The sequence below is a fragment of the Pogona vitticeps genome, chromosome 13, assembly GCF_051106095.1.
Source record: "Pogona vitticeps strain Pit_001003342236 chromosome 13, PviZW2.1, whole genome shotgun sequence".
NCBI classification, from domain to species: Eukaryota; Metazoa; Chordata; class Lepidosauria; order Squamata; family Agamidae; genus Pogona; species Pogona vitticeps.
This window is the reverse complement of record NC_135795.1, coordinates 9137251-9154250: the sequence shown is the minus strand read 5'-3', so window position 1 is coordinate 9154250 and position 17000 is coordinate 9137251. Positions and strand designations below refer to the sequence as shown.

Below are 17000 nucleotides of genomic sequence, written 5' to 3'. Positions count from 1 at the left end.
GTGTTCTCTCACAGCAGGTAGGTGGGTGATCTGAGGAGGCTTGACGTGACATTCTGCCCTTCGTCATGGCTGGATGACTTCCTGCTGAAATTCAATGACAACACATCCACCCACCCACTGAGAGAGGGGACCAGCGAAAATGGCCCCACCTCTCAGAGGCTTCTCGAATCGGCGTGTTCTTCGGAGGCCTTGGGAGTTTCAACTAGGACTTTGTGTACTCTTCTGAGTTTTTGGATTCCCCAATTCTTAGAATTCTCCAAGAATCCCCCAGGCAGAAATCTGGGAGTTTCAACCTACAAACACGAATCTACAGTCCTCTGGAGTCCCAAAGGAACAGCTTATTTCCGATGCTGCATAGGGTTCTGTGTTAGAATTCATGTTAGAATTTTTTAAAAAGCTGCTATGAAACTCCCCTGAGAGCTGTAGTTCTTCAGGAGGTGTTCTCTACAGTATCTAAAGGGCAGCGAGACAATGATTTTCAGCATCTCCTGTTGGTCAGTCCCAACGATAATATTAGTGGTTAACCTCCTAGGTGCAGAAGATGCTGGGAGTCATCATCTTGCTGCCTGCAACACTCTGTAGAGTGCACCCTCTGAAGAACTACAGGTCCCAGGAAATGCAGCAGCAGCTTACTTTTTTAAAGAGCGAACAACAAGAAGCAAATGCTGAGAAGCCAATGCAGCATTGGAGGTAAGCTATTCCCCGGGGGTGCAGGGCAAAATCTACAGGTCTGCAGATTTATGATTTTGGACTCCCAACTCCCGGAATTCCACCTGAGAAATTCTTGAAGAATTCTGGGAGTTGGGTATACAGAAACATGAAGGAGCACTTCCCTCATCTGAACACAGGAGCTCTCCAATGTGCCAGATCCTATTCTGTAACCACCTTCAGCACCGTGAACAGCTCCTGCAAGGCTCACACTAAAACCTGGAACAGATTCACTGGCCCCACGAACCCTAAGCCAATTCCAACTCCGTCTTCTCAAAACCATCTCTTTCCACACAGATGAACACCAGCTTGAAGTTATCCTATGGGAAGAGGAAGTAGAAACCCTTTGTAGCTGCTGTCTTGACATCCAAGACGAAGCCTTGAAACTTATGTTCCCACTTCGATGTTCTGCATCTTCCTCCTTCTACAGCCCTGGTGGCTCTTTGTCACATTCTCCCACTAGGCTCGCCTTTCAAGCTTCCCTGCGCTCCTTGACTTTGGCATCTCTCTGGCCCTGAACGGAGAAATCTCGCTCCCCTGGGTTTCTCTAAGGTACAACTGTCATTTGAGCGACCACAGCTTTGGTTTGGCATTTGTAAAACACTTGACAGGTGATTCCCAACAGCTTTGCAAATGCCAAGAGGGTGGCATTCGCCTCGGTCTAAACAAAACTTCTTTAAAATGCTTGGGACAGGGTTCTGCTTGGAACTGCACAAAACAGCAGGTTCCTTGTGAAGTATTTGCTCACAAGGATGCTGAGACTGATAAAGAATTACTCTAGACAGAGGTGGGCAACTTCAGAAGGGCAGAAGACATTGATTCCCCCCCCCAGCACCCTGAGACTACCCCACACATCTCCCTGCCACCCCATAACTACAAGTAACTAATTCTTTGCAGATCTCGTGAAAATAACTTTATTGAGCCACAGGATCTCCATGATCCCTGACCATGTTGTCTGGGGAATTTTGAGAATTGTAGTAAAAAAAAATTACTTTCCCTGCCTCTGGTTATTTGTAACTAGGAAAAAAAAACTAGTTACTTCCGAGCTCTGGAGAGCAGAATCTCTTTCTGATGACTCAGTTCCATGAGAGGCTGAGACTTTTCTGAGCTTGCACAAGGAGGATTTTATTATTCCGTGAACATGCATAACTCCCTTATTTTTAAATGGGGTGATCTTTGCTCAAGATACTGCAAGCCAGAGATCAGACAGGAGTTCCCTCAGTGAAGCATTATGTTCTGATCCTCTCGACTGGATATCAGCCTATGCTTTTGATACCCCCACTGGCTCCTGTAAGATTCTCCCCTTCCGAATCATTTACAAATTGCTATCACACAGACAGACAGAAATTCTCTCTCACACACAAACATATACACGTACACACATAAGCTGCAAGCGCTCAGTCCTGCAAAAGAAGCTCGCCATGCAAAAGCAAACCTCTATTTCCCAGCACTTTCAGGAGGGGAAGCCGGAGCACTGACTCTCCTACACAGCAACCGTCGTCAAGAAAAGGGAGATCCCCCAACAGTGCTAAAAAGCTGTATGTGCACCACCAGGGATTTATATTCTGTCTCTGTCTTGGAACAGACCCCATTTTACATGAGCGAAAGGTGATTTGAAACTCACCTGTGACAGGTTTAAAAACACAGATTCCACAAGATCAAAGATGGAAGAGCAAAGGGGCTTGACTGGATTAGAAGAGGGAAGACTTAGACTCACACCTGGCCCCTCCTCATAAGGTAGAGATCAGTATTTTTTTTGGGGGGGGGGTATGGAAAGGACAGCAAAACCTCTGACCTCTTTGTTCACTATGACTCATTCATATGGCAGAAATCATGGCTCCCAATGATATCTACAGTCGAGTTCAGAAAGTTACATTATAAAAGTAATTGGTTTCCATTACTGGTTATGGTGTTTTACAAATAACTTCATTATAATGTCACCCCGTAACCCTACCCCTGTCAGAGTGTAGTTGTTATTTTCTCAAAGCTTGCCTTTACTATTAATTAATTAATTTAATTAATTAATCAATCAATCAATCAATCACATTTTTTAAAAACCCCAAACCTTAGGACTGATAAAAGAATGGTCCAAAACTTGTTCTAAAATGCTTCAAAAATTATTTTTGAAAGTAACTAGAAAACATGATTCATTACATAAAGTAACTTTGTTCCTACTAGTTCCATTGCTTTTGTAAGATAATTTTTTAAACTTCATTACATCCCCATTAATCCCCTCTCCCAAAGTCATATAATCAGCAACCTTACTTGAAGTTCATGAAGCTTTGATCTGAATGTACGCAATGAAGTGAAACCTTTGGACACTTAATATCGATTTGCAGAAAACGTCCTTCGCTACCTGCAGAATAGGGTTCTTGTTTCTCAATGTCAATGAACTCCTTCCTTTCGTATTTGGCTCTGATCCACTGTTCTCGTAGCAGCCTGCAAAGAACAAATAAAAGGAGGGAGGAAAGAAACAGACACATGATTAAGGATCAGCCAGGAATTATTAATCCTTCCCTAGGAAACAGATCTCTTGCAGAAATAATTGAGGATACAGACTAGATGTCTGGTTTCTGTTTTTCCTCTTAGAAACGTGGATGAAAATAAAGCATCTGTTTTCCCCCAAGTGCACAACTGATGGAGATGATTTTTTTTGAGCATATAAAACATCAAAAAGAAATCAGAACTAGCTCACCATCTACCACGGTAAAACTTTGCAGCCATCATAACGGCTCTTAAGATTTTAAAGGTTGGCCATGGAGAAAAGGACATACAGCAGCTCTTATTAAGAACTGCTGTGTATCCTTTCTCCAACAAGGCTGAAGAGGAGTAAGAAAATTGAGGGTGATGGTTGTCTCCACACACACACACACCCCGCATGGATCGAGAAGGAGGGAAGAGTTAAAACAGACAAGAGTTAGCCTCCTCCTTCCACACCTAGTGGCATCAATCCAGATCAGGGCTCCCTGTGCTCAACCGGGGGGTAAGCAATTGTACAACACAATTAAAGTGTGATCCAAAGGGAAGCCACATTGAGACAACTAATGGGCCTCAAAGACAAAGCAAAATCAGAGGTCTGGAGATCAGGATTCAAATTTCCACTCCAGTAACAAATTGCCAGGATCGGGGTGAACAGCCCAGAACGTATGGCTACTGAGGATAGACTCTTACTGGACTTGAGGATCACAGGAACATCAGCAGCTGCCTTCTACTGTCTTAGACTCTTCTTTCCATGGAAGCCAGAATGATCAGCTCTGATTGGCAGAAATAGCTGCTTAGGTTGGGAGCAACTATCACATCCTGGGCGTCCAAGCTAGGGACTCCTCTACTCAGAAGGCAGTAGAGGAGAATCCCTGAGCCAGCCACCTTGGACGCCTCTGTACCAGCTGGTCCTCCACTCCTCCACCATCACCACCCCATATTCTGAACCCAGCATGCCTACAACATCTATGACGCCTGCAGGACTTGACCTAGTACGTTGGAGCACAGGTGAGAAACCAAAGAGTGCAACGTAGTAGGTCTTTAAGGGTTCCTACTCGCAGGTAAGGGAGGCGGAGCCTGGAGGGAGATACCCTGAGCCAGGGGTAGAAGAAGAAGCAAGAGCAGTTTTAGCCAGCCTGGGAGTCAGATGCTGGCCAGGAACGGCCCTCGGGGCTGCACCTGGGGAATCTCTGGACCCACCTTCAGCAGGACACACTAGGAGCCTTTTCTAGTCCTACCCAAAGATCTCTGATCTTCCCTAGTGATTTCCCCCAGCCACATATCCAGCAGACTTGACCGTTCTGAGATCAGCTGAGAAAGTGATCCAGGCTCAGAGTGGCATGGAGCCCAAATCAAAACTCGGGTCAATGATTGTCCGCCAACAGAAGGGAATGGACGAGGCGCTCCAGAGGAAATGCCAGGAGAAGCTTCCCCTCCTGTTCCCCCTTAGTATCTCTCCCTTGAGCCAGCTGCCTCGTTTTGCCCACCAGTAGGGCCGGGCCTCGATATCTGGGAGAAAGCATCCATTCAGGCTTTCTGATTTGTTTCAAAATGGAAGATGCCAGGAATTGGACCTAGGACCTCCTGCGTACAAGCCAGGTGGTCTACCGCTGAGCTATGCGAGGCTCCCTTCCAACGGCTTCTTGGAGGCTCCCAGACAAACCCACCCGGATTGTCGTTTTCAGTATCCTCCATTCTGTTTAGCTTCCCTCTTTGGCTCACCACAGGCTTCCTGAGAAAAGACCTCTACGTAGCACAGCAGAACCATTTGACAAATCGAAATGTGAGATGCCCACTTCCTTTTGCGCACGCAACGCGAAAGCCTTGTACGCTGCGACTTATTTAACCCTGAACGGTTAAAAACAAAACTTGGGCCCTGACATTGTGACAGTGTTTCTCACATCACATGCGATGACCTGAACAGTTTAGTGGAACAGGAAAGTACAAATTGTGAGATGTGGGTTTGAAACGGCCACCCCTTGGTCATGGAGCTCCCTAGGCGGATTTATGCCAGGGACGGTCTCAGAGCCTGCCCTACCTCACAGGGTTGTAAGGAGGATAAATGTGGGGGGGGGGTGAGAGAGGAGAGCCATGTACGGTGCCTCAAGCTTAGTGGAGGAAAGACAAGCTGCAATGGCAACTAATAAATATTGCAGGTTTTTGAATTTCTGGTTAAATTCCTCTAGCTGCACAGCTGAAGGGATTCACAGAGCAGAATAACTTGAATCTCCCCCAGATTAGCCCACCCCTTTCCCCACTTACAGTCTCAATAACCCATCTGAGATTATTAATAATAGAAAGGGGAAAAAAGATTTAATGTTTAACAGTTCAACAGATTAACAGCAAACTGACTGCTTTCAGCAACAGAACTGAATTGATTCAAAGGGGGGGAACCACTTAGCAGAGAGGCGGGGTTGTCTTTGAAATCAGAGGTGGGAAGGAACGATTGGTTAGTGCCGGCCAGATTGACAGTCAATCTGTCTATTGTCTAGTAGAGGCCGCATGTAAGGTTGCGGAAACTTCCAACATAAGTAAATAAACATTTGTCAAGTCCCGGGTTACTCTCCTGGTGAAAAAGTAAATACAGTGGTGCCCCGCATAGTGACGATAATCTGTTCCAAAAAAATTGTCGCTATATGGATTCCTCGCTATGCGGGGCAAAAAAAGCCCACAGGAATGCATTAAAACACATTTAATGTGTTCCTATGGGGGGAAACCTCACCTTAAAGCGAAAATCCTCCATGCGGCCGCCATTTTCGCTGCCCAGTAAGCGAGGAAAGGGTGCGAAAACACTGCGGGTGGCCATTTTCTTTACCCGGCGGCCATTTTGGAACCACTGATCAGCTGTTTAAAAAACATTATTATGCGATAATCGGTAAGTGAAACGCTTACCAATCATCACAAAGCGATGTTTACCCACTTAAAACATGGCAATGCGATCGCTTTTGCGATCACAAAAACTTCATCGCTATGCGGATTTGTCGTTAAATGAATAGCTCGTTATGCGGGGCACCACTGTATAGGTATGTAGTTCAAATACACATTCGGGCTCATGCAACATGGCTGGTATGTGTGACATCACTGGTGGAAGCAGGATACCATGCCCCTCTCCAAACTTCAAATGCAGCTCAGGGTATCAGGGCTGGAGCATGGAAATGGTATGTTTGGGACTACAAACCCCCAACAACCATGCTGGCTGCAGGATTCTGGAAGCTGTCATTCAGAGAAGTGAGTCTGACATCATCATCATCATCAGAAGCTTAGAACTGCTGAGCTGGAAAGAACCCTATGGATCATCCTGTCAAAGAGGCACTGTGGGGAATCAAACTAGCAGTTCTGGTATTTTGTAAACTAAGGCAATCCACGGGGTATATTGTGGGGAGGGGAAAATACAAAATTATCCTCTTTTCCTGCAACATCTAGGTATGCTGAAGTTTTTTATGAGAATCAATGAGATGAAGAGTGTTCCTGAGACATGCAAAGAGGACTATAAAGATTCTCCGGACCTTTTTTAATAAATCAAGCCCCACCAAGGAATTAAAAATTCAGTACAAATAAATGTGTACACATGCACACACACATGCACACACAGCCAATGGTGCAGCAACACAGAAGTTTTACCCAGCAGCTAGAAACAGGAAAATAAATTTTCGGAGGTACTTACAGGCAGTCGGAAAAAGTCGGCTTGTAAAAAAAGGGCGGGATTTTCGATTCGTAGTGTGCTTTCTGTGCGTTGTTTCCCTTAGAAGCCATGAACTGCAAAAAAAAGAAGAAGAAGAAGAAATCTGGTTTTCCAAAAAGAAGAAGGGGCCTCCCAAATCTTCTGGAAAAGAATTTTCACGTCTCCCAGATGGAACATCTACCTGCCACTTGGCCCCAAAAGAACATGGGTTTATCTGCATCGGGGTCCAGAAATCTCTTTAAAAATCTATCCGCCTTCCCCTTATGAAATCTATTTATTTTATAAGAAGACTTTTTTTTCCTAGCTGGATCTGCATTGCCTGGAGGTTCTTTTGAAAAAAAAAGCATTAATTGAGTGCTACTTGGACACTTCCAACAAAGGACAACAACTGCAAATAGCATGAAATGCTAATGAAATTTCAGCCCGAGGACAAGCGCTATTAAACCGTGCCCTGCAGAGGAACGAAAGGGAGTCAAAAGACACAGGGTGGAAAGAAAAGCACTGCACAGCGCGAGAGAAAGCCAACGTCGTGTGGATGGCTGGAAAAACACTGGAAAGACAAATCTAGAATGCAGTACTCCTAGGAGAACACATGCTCCATCTTCCAGAGTCCACAGAAATGAGGGGGGGAATGAGTCTTATTTTGACACATTCAGAACCTCTGGATTCAAATCCCTTCTTGGCCACAGACGTCTTTCGGGGGGCCAGTAATGGTAAACCACTCCTTTAAAATCTCACATACCTTGTAAACCCAGTTAGGGCTTTCAAAATTGACTGGATGGCACTTCACAACAATTCCCACATGGATCCCTTTAGATCAGCTGAAGTGGAAATGAAACACAGTAGGGCCGCTATCTCATAAGGGATCGGTTCAAAGCCCCCTCCCCATGGATGCTGAGAAATGTGGATTATAGTGAAGAACACTATACAGTGGTGCCTCGCTTAACGAGTGCCCCGTTTAACGACAAATCTGCATAGCGATGATTTTTTGGCACGGATTATCGTTGCTATATGGGGCACCACTGTATTTAGCATGGTTTCTGGCTCCCTCTAGGTCTGGTAACGTCATCTTTAGAAACATATATTTCTCGCATTGCTCTTTTAATAGTTTTAATATTTTCGGACTGCGGATAAGTGAATCAGCAGATACTGGTTCCATGGGTAAGGGGGCCCTATTGTACCCAAATAACAGGTGCACGCTTGAAAAAATACAATTAAAAAACACCCAGCCTTCCTTCCCTCTTAACACAAGCACTTACCTCAACCTGGGCGCTGTCCCACTCATCTAAGAAGACTGATTTCACTTTACTGATGTGCGGGATGTTGCGGTGGATCCCTGAACAATTTAAGCAGATGAACACTCCTAAAGTATGAGAGGCCCAATCTGGGTCTGCAAAGCAAAGAGCAGATTGAACGAATAAACTCCCCTGCAGCTTGATGAGGAAGAGAAGAATAAGAATAAACGCAATTATTTTTAACTACATTTCTAGCTCATCTTTCCTTCAGTGAACTCAGGCCAGTAGCGTCTCTTGTTCTGCTTCTTCCTCCTTAATCTTCAGAAGAGTCCTGCAAGGTAGGCCAGGAAGATAGACTGTCCCAAGGCCATCCACTAAGTTTTGTGGCTCCGTAGGGATGAGCACCTGGATCTAAGGTCGTGGTTCCCAACCTTGAGTCCCCAGATGTTCTTGGATGGCCACTCCCATAAATTCCAGCCAGGAACAGTGAGAAAAGCTTCTGGGAGTTGTAGTCCAAAAACATCTGGGGACCCAAGGTTGAGAACCATGTGTCTAGACTCCCTGTCCTCCACTTTAGCCACTTGTAGAAAAATCAAATACCCGTTAACATCTGGAACCCACCTATCAGCCCACATCAGCCCACCAGATGTTGGACTGCGATTCTCACCAGCTTTATTCTAGCCCTGCAGTTCTAAGGTTCTAAGATGAAAGCAAGTCACAACCAGGGACAGCCCATTGAATCAGTGGGGCTTTGGTGAGCCGAATTTCCTGTAAACTCCACAGAATCAATGAGTCTATGCTAGCTTACTACACTAAAGAACAAGGCTTCAGCCATTGTTTGCTGGTATTTTGGAAAAAGAATACAGTACAGTGGTATCTCGCTAGACGACGACCCCGCCGTATGACGAATCTGCAGGATGGTGACTTTTTGCAATTGCTATAGTGATTCGCAAAACAGTTGTTCCTATGGGGAAATTTTGCTGGACGTCAATTAGGTCCGTGCTTCGCGAACTGTTTGTTCGCAAGATGACGATTTTTCCGGCTCCGCAAAATGGCTGCCCTGTGTTTTCTGGACCCATCCTTCACAGGGCAGCCATTTTTAACAGCTGACCGGAGCTCAGAAAATGGCTTCCCCCATGGGCGATCTTCACTGGATGACGAGGTAATTTCCCCATTGGTCTAGAGGGGCGGGGTAAAAATCAAATAAATAAATAAAATAAATAAATATAAATTGGAACGCATTAAACGAGCTTCAATGCATTCCAATGGGGAAAGGCTTTTCGCATGATGACGATTTCGCTTAACAGCGATTTTCCCAGAATGGATTATCGGCATCATGCGGGGCACCACTGTATTTGTCTTCAGTGTGGAAGGGATGGGCACTCTCGAATTGGCCTTCTCAGCCACACTAGATGCTGTTCCAAGTCCTCCATACAGAGTACATTACTCTAGTCTATCGAGACTGAAGGATGCCTAATATAATTTTGGAAAAAGAAATGGCAAGATGAAGAGGGGGGGGTTCCATGATAGGTAGGTTTTCTTTCCTGTTGTGAATTTATTCTATTATATTTTGCAATCCTCTCTAACAACAGATTATGACTAACAGCTACTGTTATTTTTATTGTTTTCTTAATGCCTTCTCTGTCCGTTTTGCCTTTTCTTCTTTCCTGTTGATGTTTTCTCTGCTTATTTCCTACTCAGTGAATTTTATGATGTATACTGCTTATTTTTCCCTACAAATAAATAAATAAACTCAATAAAACATTTACAGCCACCATCTCACTTATAAACAAGCCTGTAAAAGTAAGCAAACTTAGATTACTGTAACACATAACTATTTCAGGACTGCCTTTGAAAAGCTTTCGGAATGAGCAGGTGGTTCATACCGGAGCCCTCGAGACTTTGACCCAGCCTCATTTTTTTAAAGAGCATCTGGCTTTATTATTTTACCTGCTTTCATCACGTGTGAGCCATTTCTGAGCCTAGATCAAGGTGCTGGTGGTTACATCTTTAAAATCTTGAACAGCTGGAGATCAGATACCTTATAAAGCAGGGTTGGGAAATTCATGGCAATCCAGGTATTCGTGGACTCCGATTCCCATCAGCTCCAAGGATGGAGGACCTTATTCTTCTCGTAATGAGAAAAGGTGTTTGAAGCCACCTTAATTATATTCCACCCTACTACAACATTCCTTTCCTCATAGCATCAGAACGGCATAATGACAGTGGCTAGGGAGCGTTTATGTAGAAGGAGGGGTGGAAGATTTTCACATTACATTTTCAAGGGGTCAGGAAGACAGCCATAAATCGCTGGTACTTATCTGCACCCTTACACTTAGTTAATGAGCTGAACAGCACCTTTCCTCCTACCACCACCGAGCTACTGCAGTCACACTTCCATTAGCTTAACGATTTTCAAGTTCAAGACTCCAATTAGGCAGCAGCTGATTACACCAAGGAGCCCGTTCCTGGTTAAGAGGCAGCTTCACCTTTGCTCAGAGAGCCCAAGTCATGTTTGAGACATAAACGGGAATTAAAACCATTGTCAAGCCTGACTCTTATGAGGCCAAGGTGAGGAGCAGCACTGGTGGAAGTGATTAAGGCTGCGAGCGCAGGGTCAAATTCACGGGAATTGCTCTGCTTATAAAACAGGGGATTTTGAAGTCTTTTTTTTTACTTATCGCACAATGCAAAGGCTGATTTAAATAGATCCAGCCCTTTTTTTGCTACCAAAGTGTCCCGTCCCCCCCCCCCCCGGGAGGCTTCTATTTTTTCAGGCTAAAAAGATTCAAATAGGCTTCTTCCCATGTGATCGGTTGTGAAATGTTCTTGTAAAGGAGGAGGGGCATGTCTATAGGTAGTGTTTTGGTGATGTCAGCAGTTGGGGCTTGGTGTCCAGGAACCAGGGAACACATTATTTCCTCTTCCCCCCCCCCCGAGTGTCCTCCAAATTTTTATTTTAAAAAAAATCTTACATATATGAGTTTTACACTAGAGCACTCTATCACCTTATCACTGGATCAACATTATTATTAGCTTGCAAATATATGACCCATAAAACGATTGGCAGAGGTGGGACCAGAGGAAGTAAGATAGCCTTATAAGCCCCAGTATTCTATGACTCTATGGACAATGCAGACATCAGGGGATGTTGCACACAAGAAGGGCTACACAGAGTGCTTGCTTGAAAAACATGGATATATCAGATGCAATGCATACTAATTCATTTGCAAACTCAGGTGGAAATGAGTCAAAATTAACATGCTTGAACAAAACAGAAATTCAACGGAGCCTGGGACTGCACAGCAACATGGGAAGATGCCCGAATTTCTAGAGGACTGTGAATAAAGTTGTATTTCAACGTGAGCTTTTGTAGGTACATCCACGTTTTGGAGAGAAGAGAAGGTATCATCATCACCATCTTCTTAGAACTGCAGGGCTAGAAGAGACCTCATGGACCAGCCCCCGTCAAGGAGGCCCAGGGGGAATCAAACTCCCAACCTCTGGCTCTGCAGCCAGAACCCCAAACCATGGATAGCTCAGTGAGTTAAGTATGGTTTGAAGTTCGATTCCCCACCGTGCATGCCAGAAGAGCCAGCCTGGGTGGCCTTGGGCCAGCTGCACTGTCCCAGGCCTCCCCCTAGAGGAAGGGAAGGGTAAACCATGTCTGAGTGTTCTCTACCTGGAAAACCCTGAAAATGGTCTCCATAAGTCAGAATTGACTTGACAGCCAGTGATTATTGCTAATTTATTATTAAATAACATAACAAATATATTTTTATAATTTTCATAAAGAGTAAGAAGTGTTCCTGAATGAACACCTCAAGGAATATTATTGAAACAGCTCCCCCCCCCCATGTTTGTTGTAGCCTGGCCTTCAATTTCCCTCAGTTCTGAATCCGACCCTGGGGAGTTTCTCACAAAGAGAGCTTACAACCATCTGATCAAGATATTTGGCTTCCTCCCCACAAGAGAGAGATTTGAACTCTCCTGCTGTTTGGAGATTTTAAAGGCAGATTCTGAAATGTGACTGCTTTCCTTTTCTGAACGCCTCAGTAATCCTGAGGCAGATCCGAGCAAAAGGATCGGAAGTCACGACGTTGTGATTTGGGATGGGAGGCGTTGGTGAGATATTTGGGGACAGGATCAGATCAGACGCCAGGGATTCTCAACAGAGACCAGTTGGAGAGCAAGGCAGGATTTCATCTGTGTACATTTTCTAGGCGTAAACTATTACACAGGCAATTAAAAAAAAACAATACAGCTGGCAAAGCGGCGGACGTCTGTTCAGTGTGGCTTCCAGAAAAGATGGGGAACAACAGACGTGAAAGGAACAATTTGCCCGAACAATTTTCATTGCTACATGATGGTCATAATACCTATAAAAAGTTCAATGGGTGGGTAACAGACTGCTAGAATCCCTAATTCCTGCTTAATGACTTGAATAAGAACATAAAAGAATAAGCTAAGACCTGCACAGGAACACTACAGTCTTCCTATGCAGGATGCCAGCCAGCCCCTTTTCATGGGTTGTTGCTTCCTGACAGACTGCCTGACGGGTTGACTGTGAGAGGAAAACGGCGGGAAAGTGGGAGCGGAGTGGAGAAATGGGATGGAGGGTTCGGGAAAATTCTGGTCACCCAGCGCCTTCCTCAACAGGATCAAAACAAACTTGTCAAAGGCACCAATCGGCTAGCAAGGTCCATTTCCATTACAGTGGTGCCTCGCTAGACAGTTACCCCGCATGACAGTTTTTTCGCTAGACATTGACTTTTTGCGATCGCTGTAGCAATTCGCAAAACAGCGATTCCTATGGGGGTATTTTGCTGGATAATGTTTGGTCCCTGCTTCGCAAACCGATTTTCGCTAGCTGATGATTTTGACAGCTCCCTCCGCACTCACAAAACGGGTGTTTTCGGGATCTAACCTTCGCAAGACAGGTATTTAAACAGCTGATCCGCGGTTCGCAAAGCTGCTTTCCTATGGCCGATCTTCGCTAGACGACGACTCTTCCCCATTGGAACGCATTAAACAGGTTTCAATGCATTCCAATGGGGAAATGCTTTTTGCTAGACAATGATTTTGCTAAACAGCGATTTCAGTGGAACGGATTATCATCATCTAGCAAGGCACCACTGTATACTCCCCTCTAGTCTTTCCCACATCATTCTATTATCTATCTGTTTTTTCCTCCATGTCATGCAGCCTGTTCAGCTGAAATCCTCTCTCCTACACAGATTTTAGATGATGCAGGATAGCTGTCTTCTTTTACTTATAGCCCTCCAATCGGCAGCAAATTACACAGAGACCCAGGGGGCAAATCCTGACCCAACAAAGCAGTCATTCTGCTGTCTTGTGACTTGGGTCCAGCGGATGCAGAGAAGCGACAGGACTCACCTGTCTCGACAGGAGGAATTGCCAGAAGGAGGCAAGGGTAGAACGGTGACTCAGGCAGAGTCACCCCGGGGCAAACCCCTCCGTTTGTCGGTACTGGGAGCTGTCCACAACCTTTGCAGCCCTTCAGCCCTGGCACGACGCTCGCAGCCCATGGTTTAGGAATATCCAATCTGCGAGCTGCTCCCGTCCGCCCTCCGAGAAGGGGGCAAAACGCTCCAGAAGGTCACGACTGCCATCAGATTGATGCTGTGCCCAGCAAGATGTTTCCTGTGTCAGGTTAATAAGGTCACGCAACGGGATCAGCCTGCCATGGAAACTACACTGGGCGGGAGCAAAGCCGCAGCTCAGGAGAAAGGTAGCTGGCGATTAGCCCATCTTTCCACAGCTTGTTCTGGGACATAATATTTAAGGTCGGAAATTTGTGGTTTGGGACAGATCAACGGAGACTCCGTTGTCCTACTTTGGGCGCAACATGAGAAGACAAGATTCACTGGGAAAGACAATAATGGTAGGAAAAGCTGAAGGCAGCAGGAAAAGAGGAGGACAAAATATGAAATGAATTGACTAAAGGAACCCACAGTCTTGAATCTGCAAGATGTGAGCAGGGCTGTTAAGGAGAGAACATGCCGTAAGTCATTAATTCAGAAGCGACTTGATGACCTATAACAAGAACTGGACGTACGTTATTCTTTGAACTGGCCATGAAACTTTATTCCAACAGATTTCCACTATAAATCCCAAAATATTCTGAATAGAACGGAAGTACCCTTCACAAATCTAGGAATATGCCTTGTTCTTTTGCTGAACCACTGGCCCTTCCAGGAGGTTTGAATCTTAAAGTCTTTTCAGATCTTACAAAATCCAAAGAGACAAAACAAACAAGCAAACAAACAAGACAAAAACATCTGGCACTTTAACTATTACATTTTAATGTGAGCTTGTTCTCCATGCTCTAAACTCAGAGGGGAGGAATCTGTGCCTCCAAGAGGTTGTCAGACTACATATCCCATCATCAAAAGGCTACTTGTTGAATTGTCTATAAACATATATATTTATTGTTTTAGTAGATGCTTTGAAGATACAAATATAAAGAAGGCATGAGTGTAAAGCCATCCAACGGTTTTTGTTGGGGAAACGTGTGTTAAAAGGTACCGTAGATTGAGGCACCGGGCTGCGAGTTCAATTCCTGCTGTGGAAGACAGCCAGCCTGGGTAGCCTTCAGTGTTTTCTCTGCCTCGAAAACCCTTTTAAAAAGGGTTTCCATGACTCAGAATTGACGACGGCACATGATTATCGTAGTTACCCGGAATGTATCTAGAATGGAATGATGTCGAACAGGTGTTCTAGGTCAGAGGTCCAGCAAAGAAAGAAAGCAGTGCGGTTTGTGTGCACGTCTTTGCTATCCTTTTTGTTCAAAAAAAAAAAAAAAGGCCAGTCCGTCTCTAGCTGAGCGTGTTATCAATAAAAAGCAAGCCCGCTAATGTCTCTAACGGAAATCCTTCTGCTGTACCCAGAGCCGCATGGATTTGAAAGAAGGAGAAGACAAGGGGACAGTAGGATGGGGAGCAAAGCACAGCACACTGCTGTCCGAGGTGCCTGCCAACAAAGATACAGAGAGAGAGAGAGAGAGAGAGAGAGAGACGGTCTGGGCAGAATCCCCAGCCTGGACTACAACCCCCATCACCACCATCTATTCTGGTTAAAGCTAAGCCCAATGGAACTTGTAATACAACACATGGGGGAGACGACTGGTTTGGGGAAAGACCAGAGTGGACAATTATCAGATCAATGGATCAGTATCATTTGGGATCATTCAGAATGAAACAATCTTCTCTCTCTCTCTCTCTCCTTTTCTTCATTTTTTGGTTTTTCTCCCCCTCTGCTGGTCTCCTCCTCTCCAGACCCTCATTTGCACACATATTCTTGTCTCTGCTTCTTCGCTAGATCTAATCTGCACTGCAGCTCAGAGCAGAGAGAACGAGGCGTCCAACCTAGCATCTGCCATGACATCAGCCTCTACAACTGAAGTCAGAGAAAGCGAGAGGGGGAGAATGAATGGGAGGAGCCGCTTCCGAAAGACACCTCTCTCTCTCTCTCTCTCTCTCTTCTTATTGTGGGGAGATCCCAACCTTCCCCACAATAAGGGTGCCAACGTTTTTCTAAAAAGAAAAAAAATGCTCCTGTGCCAACCGCAAGAACTTGAGTGGTGGACCTGCCCAGCCGATGAAAACAACTTCTCCTTCCCCCCTAAAAATAAAATAAATTTTTAAGCATCTGGCTGTTCATTTCTGCAGATCCAAGGCTGTTCCTAACCAGGACCAGAAAAGGCAAGGCATTGTTCTTTTTAAAGAAGTTGACAACTAGGATTGTCACTCTAGTTAAGACAAAGGGCTCCTCACCTCAGTTAAGCCGAAGTTATGTTCGAACTATTGAACAGACAAGCCTTAGTGCAGAGAGGAGTTGTAATGCCACATATTATTATTTTCAACAAAAACAAAGCACTCGATACCAGGAGGACGGTGGCCCCTCGAAGCCCGTCCAAAACTGGTTTCTAGCTTCTGGTCTCCGCACAACTTCCACACCTTATTTTTTGTCATCCAGTCATCATCATCATCATCATCTGAGCTGGGAGGGACCCTGTGGATCACTGGGTCCGGCTCCTGCCAAGAAGGCCCAGTGGGGGGAATTGAACTCCCAACCTCTGGCTCCAGAGCCATAAACCACCGAGCTACAGGGCTCTGCAGTTGCAAGGGGGGTCGCAACGAGAACCGAGGAGGCAACTCCCGGTCATCGGGGAAGTTTGGAGGAGCTCCAGGCGAGACTCCCCCCCCCCCCAAGGAAAGCCAGTAACAAGCTGAGTTTTCTCTGTATTTTTATTTTCCCCCCTCCCCTGGAACTCGTTCCCCCGCGACCGCTTCCTCTTTCTCTCCCGACCAAGCCCGGCTGGGTTGCAAGAGCCGCCTCGCAGGGGTCAAAAGGAGGATGGAGAAAACTGGAGGGGGGGGGAGAAGAAAGGAAGGGGGGAGATCCCTGCACCCTCCTTGTAGACGGATCCTCTGCAGCATTGATCCACATGGGGGGGGGGGGAATGCATTGAGCTCCAGCGATCGGAGCCCTCCCCAAGCCATCCTATGGGGAGGGGGGGGAAAGGGAAAGTAAAGAGAGCTGCGGGGGGGGGGAGATTTTTCTCTCTGGAGGGGCAGGAGCTTTCTGGGGAAGGCAAGCAGGTGCGGAGACCCACCCGCATCCCCGGAGGGGGGGGGATGTCTCCAGAGAGAGCAGCGGACCCTCTCCCCTCCACACACTGCATCCTCGGCAGAGCGCACCCCCCCCCTTTCTGGTGCGCCCCCCCCTCCGCCCCCCCCTTACCTGCCGCCCCGCAATCCGCGCACGCCTCGTTGCCTTCGCGTTGCAGGAGCTCCAGTAATGCTTTCTTGGTCCTTTCTTTCAGCGCCATGGCGGGGCGTGGGGTGGGGGGGTGGGGGGGCTGCGGAGGG

The 17000-nt window shown here is 46.0% G+C and overlaps 1 protein-coding gene across 4 annotated transcripts in view; it reads right to left on the bottom strand.

Annotated features, from left to right (window-relative positions):
- ADAP1 (ArfGAP with dual PH domains 1) overlaps nt 1–17000 on the bottom strand; it is a 47247-nt gene extending 30247 nt beyond the window's left edge. Inside the window, exons 1-4 of one of the 4 annotated variants that reach the window (XM_072982505.2) lie at nt 16873–17000; nt 8131–8261; nt 6854–6945; nt 3065–3147 (exon numbers count right to left, since the gene is read on the bottom strand). In XM_072982505.2, the coding sequence (XP_072838606.2) occupies nt 3065–3147; nt 6854–6945; nt 8131–8261; nt 16873–16960 (394 nt within the window). In that variant the 5' untranslated portion in view covers nt 16961–17000. Of the gene's footprint in view, nt 1–3064; nt 3148–6853; nt 6946–8130; nt 8262–13503; nt 13954–16872 lie in introns of those variants that run through there. The other 3 variants (XM_020808730.3, XM_072982506.2, XM_078381549.1) reach the window with 3 other exon arrangements.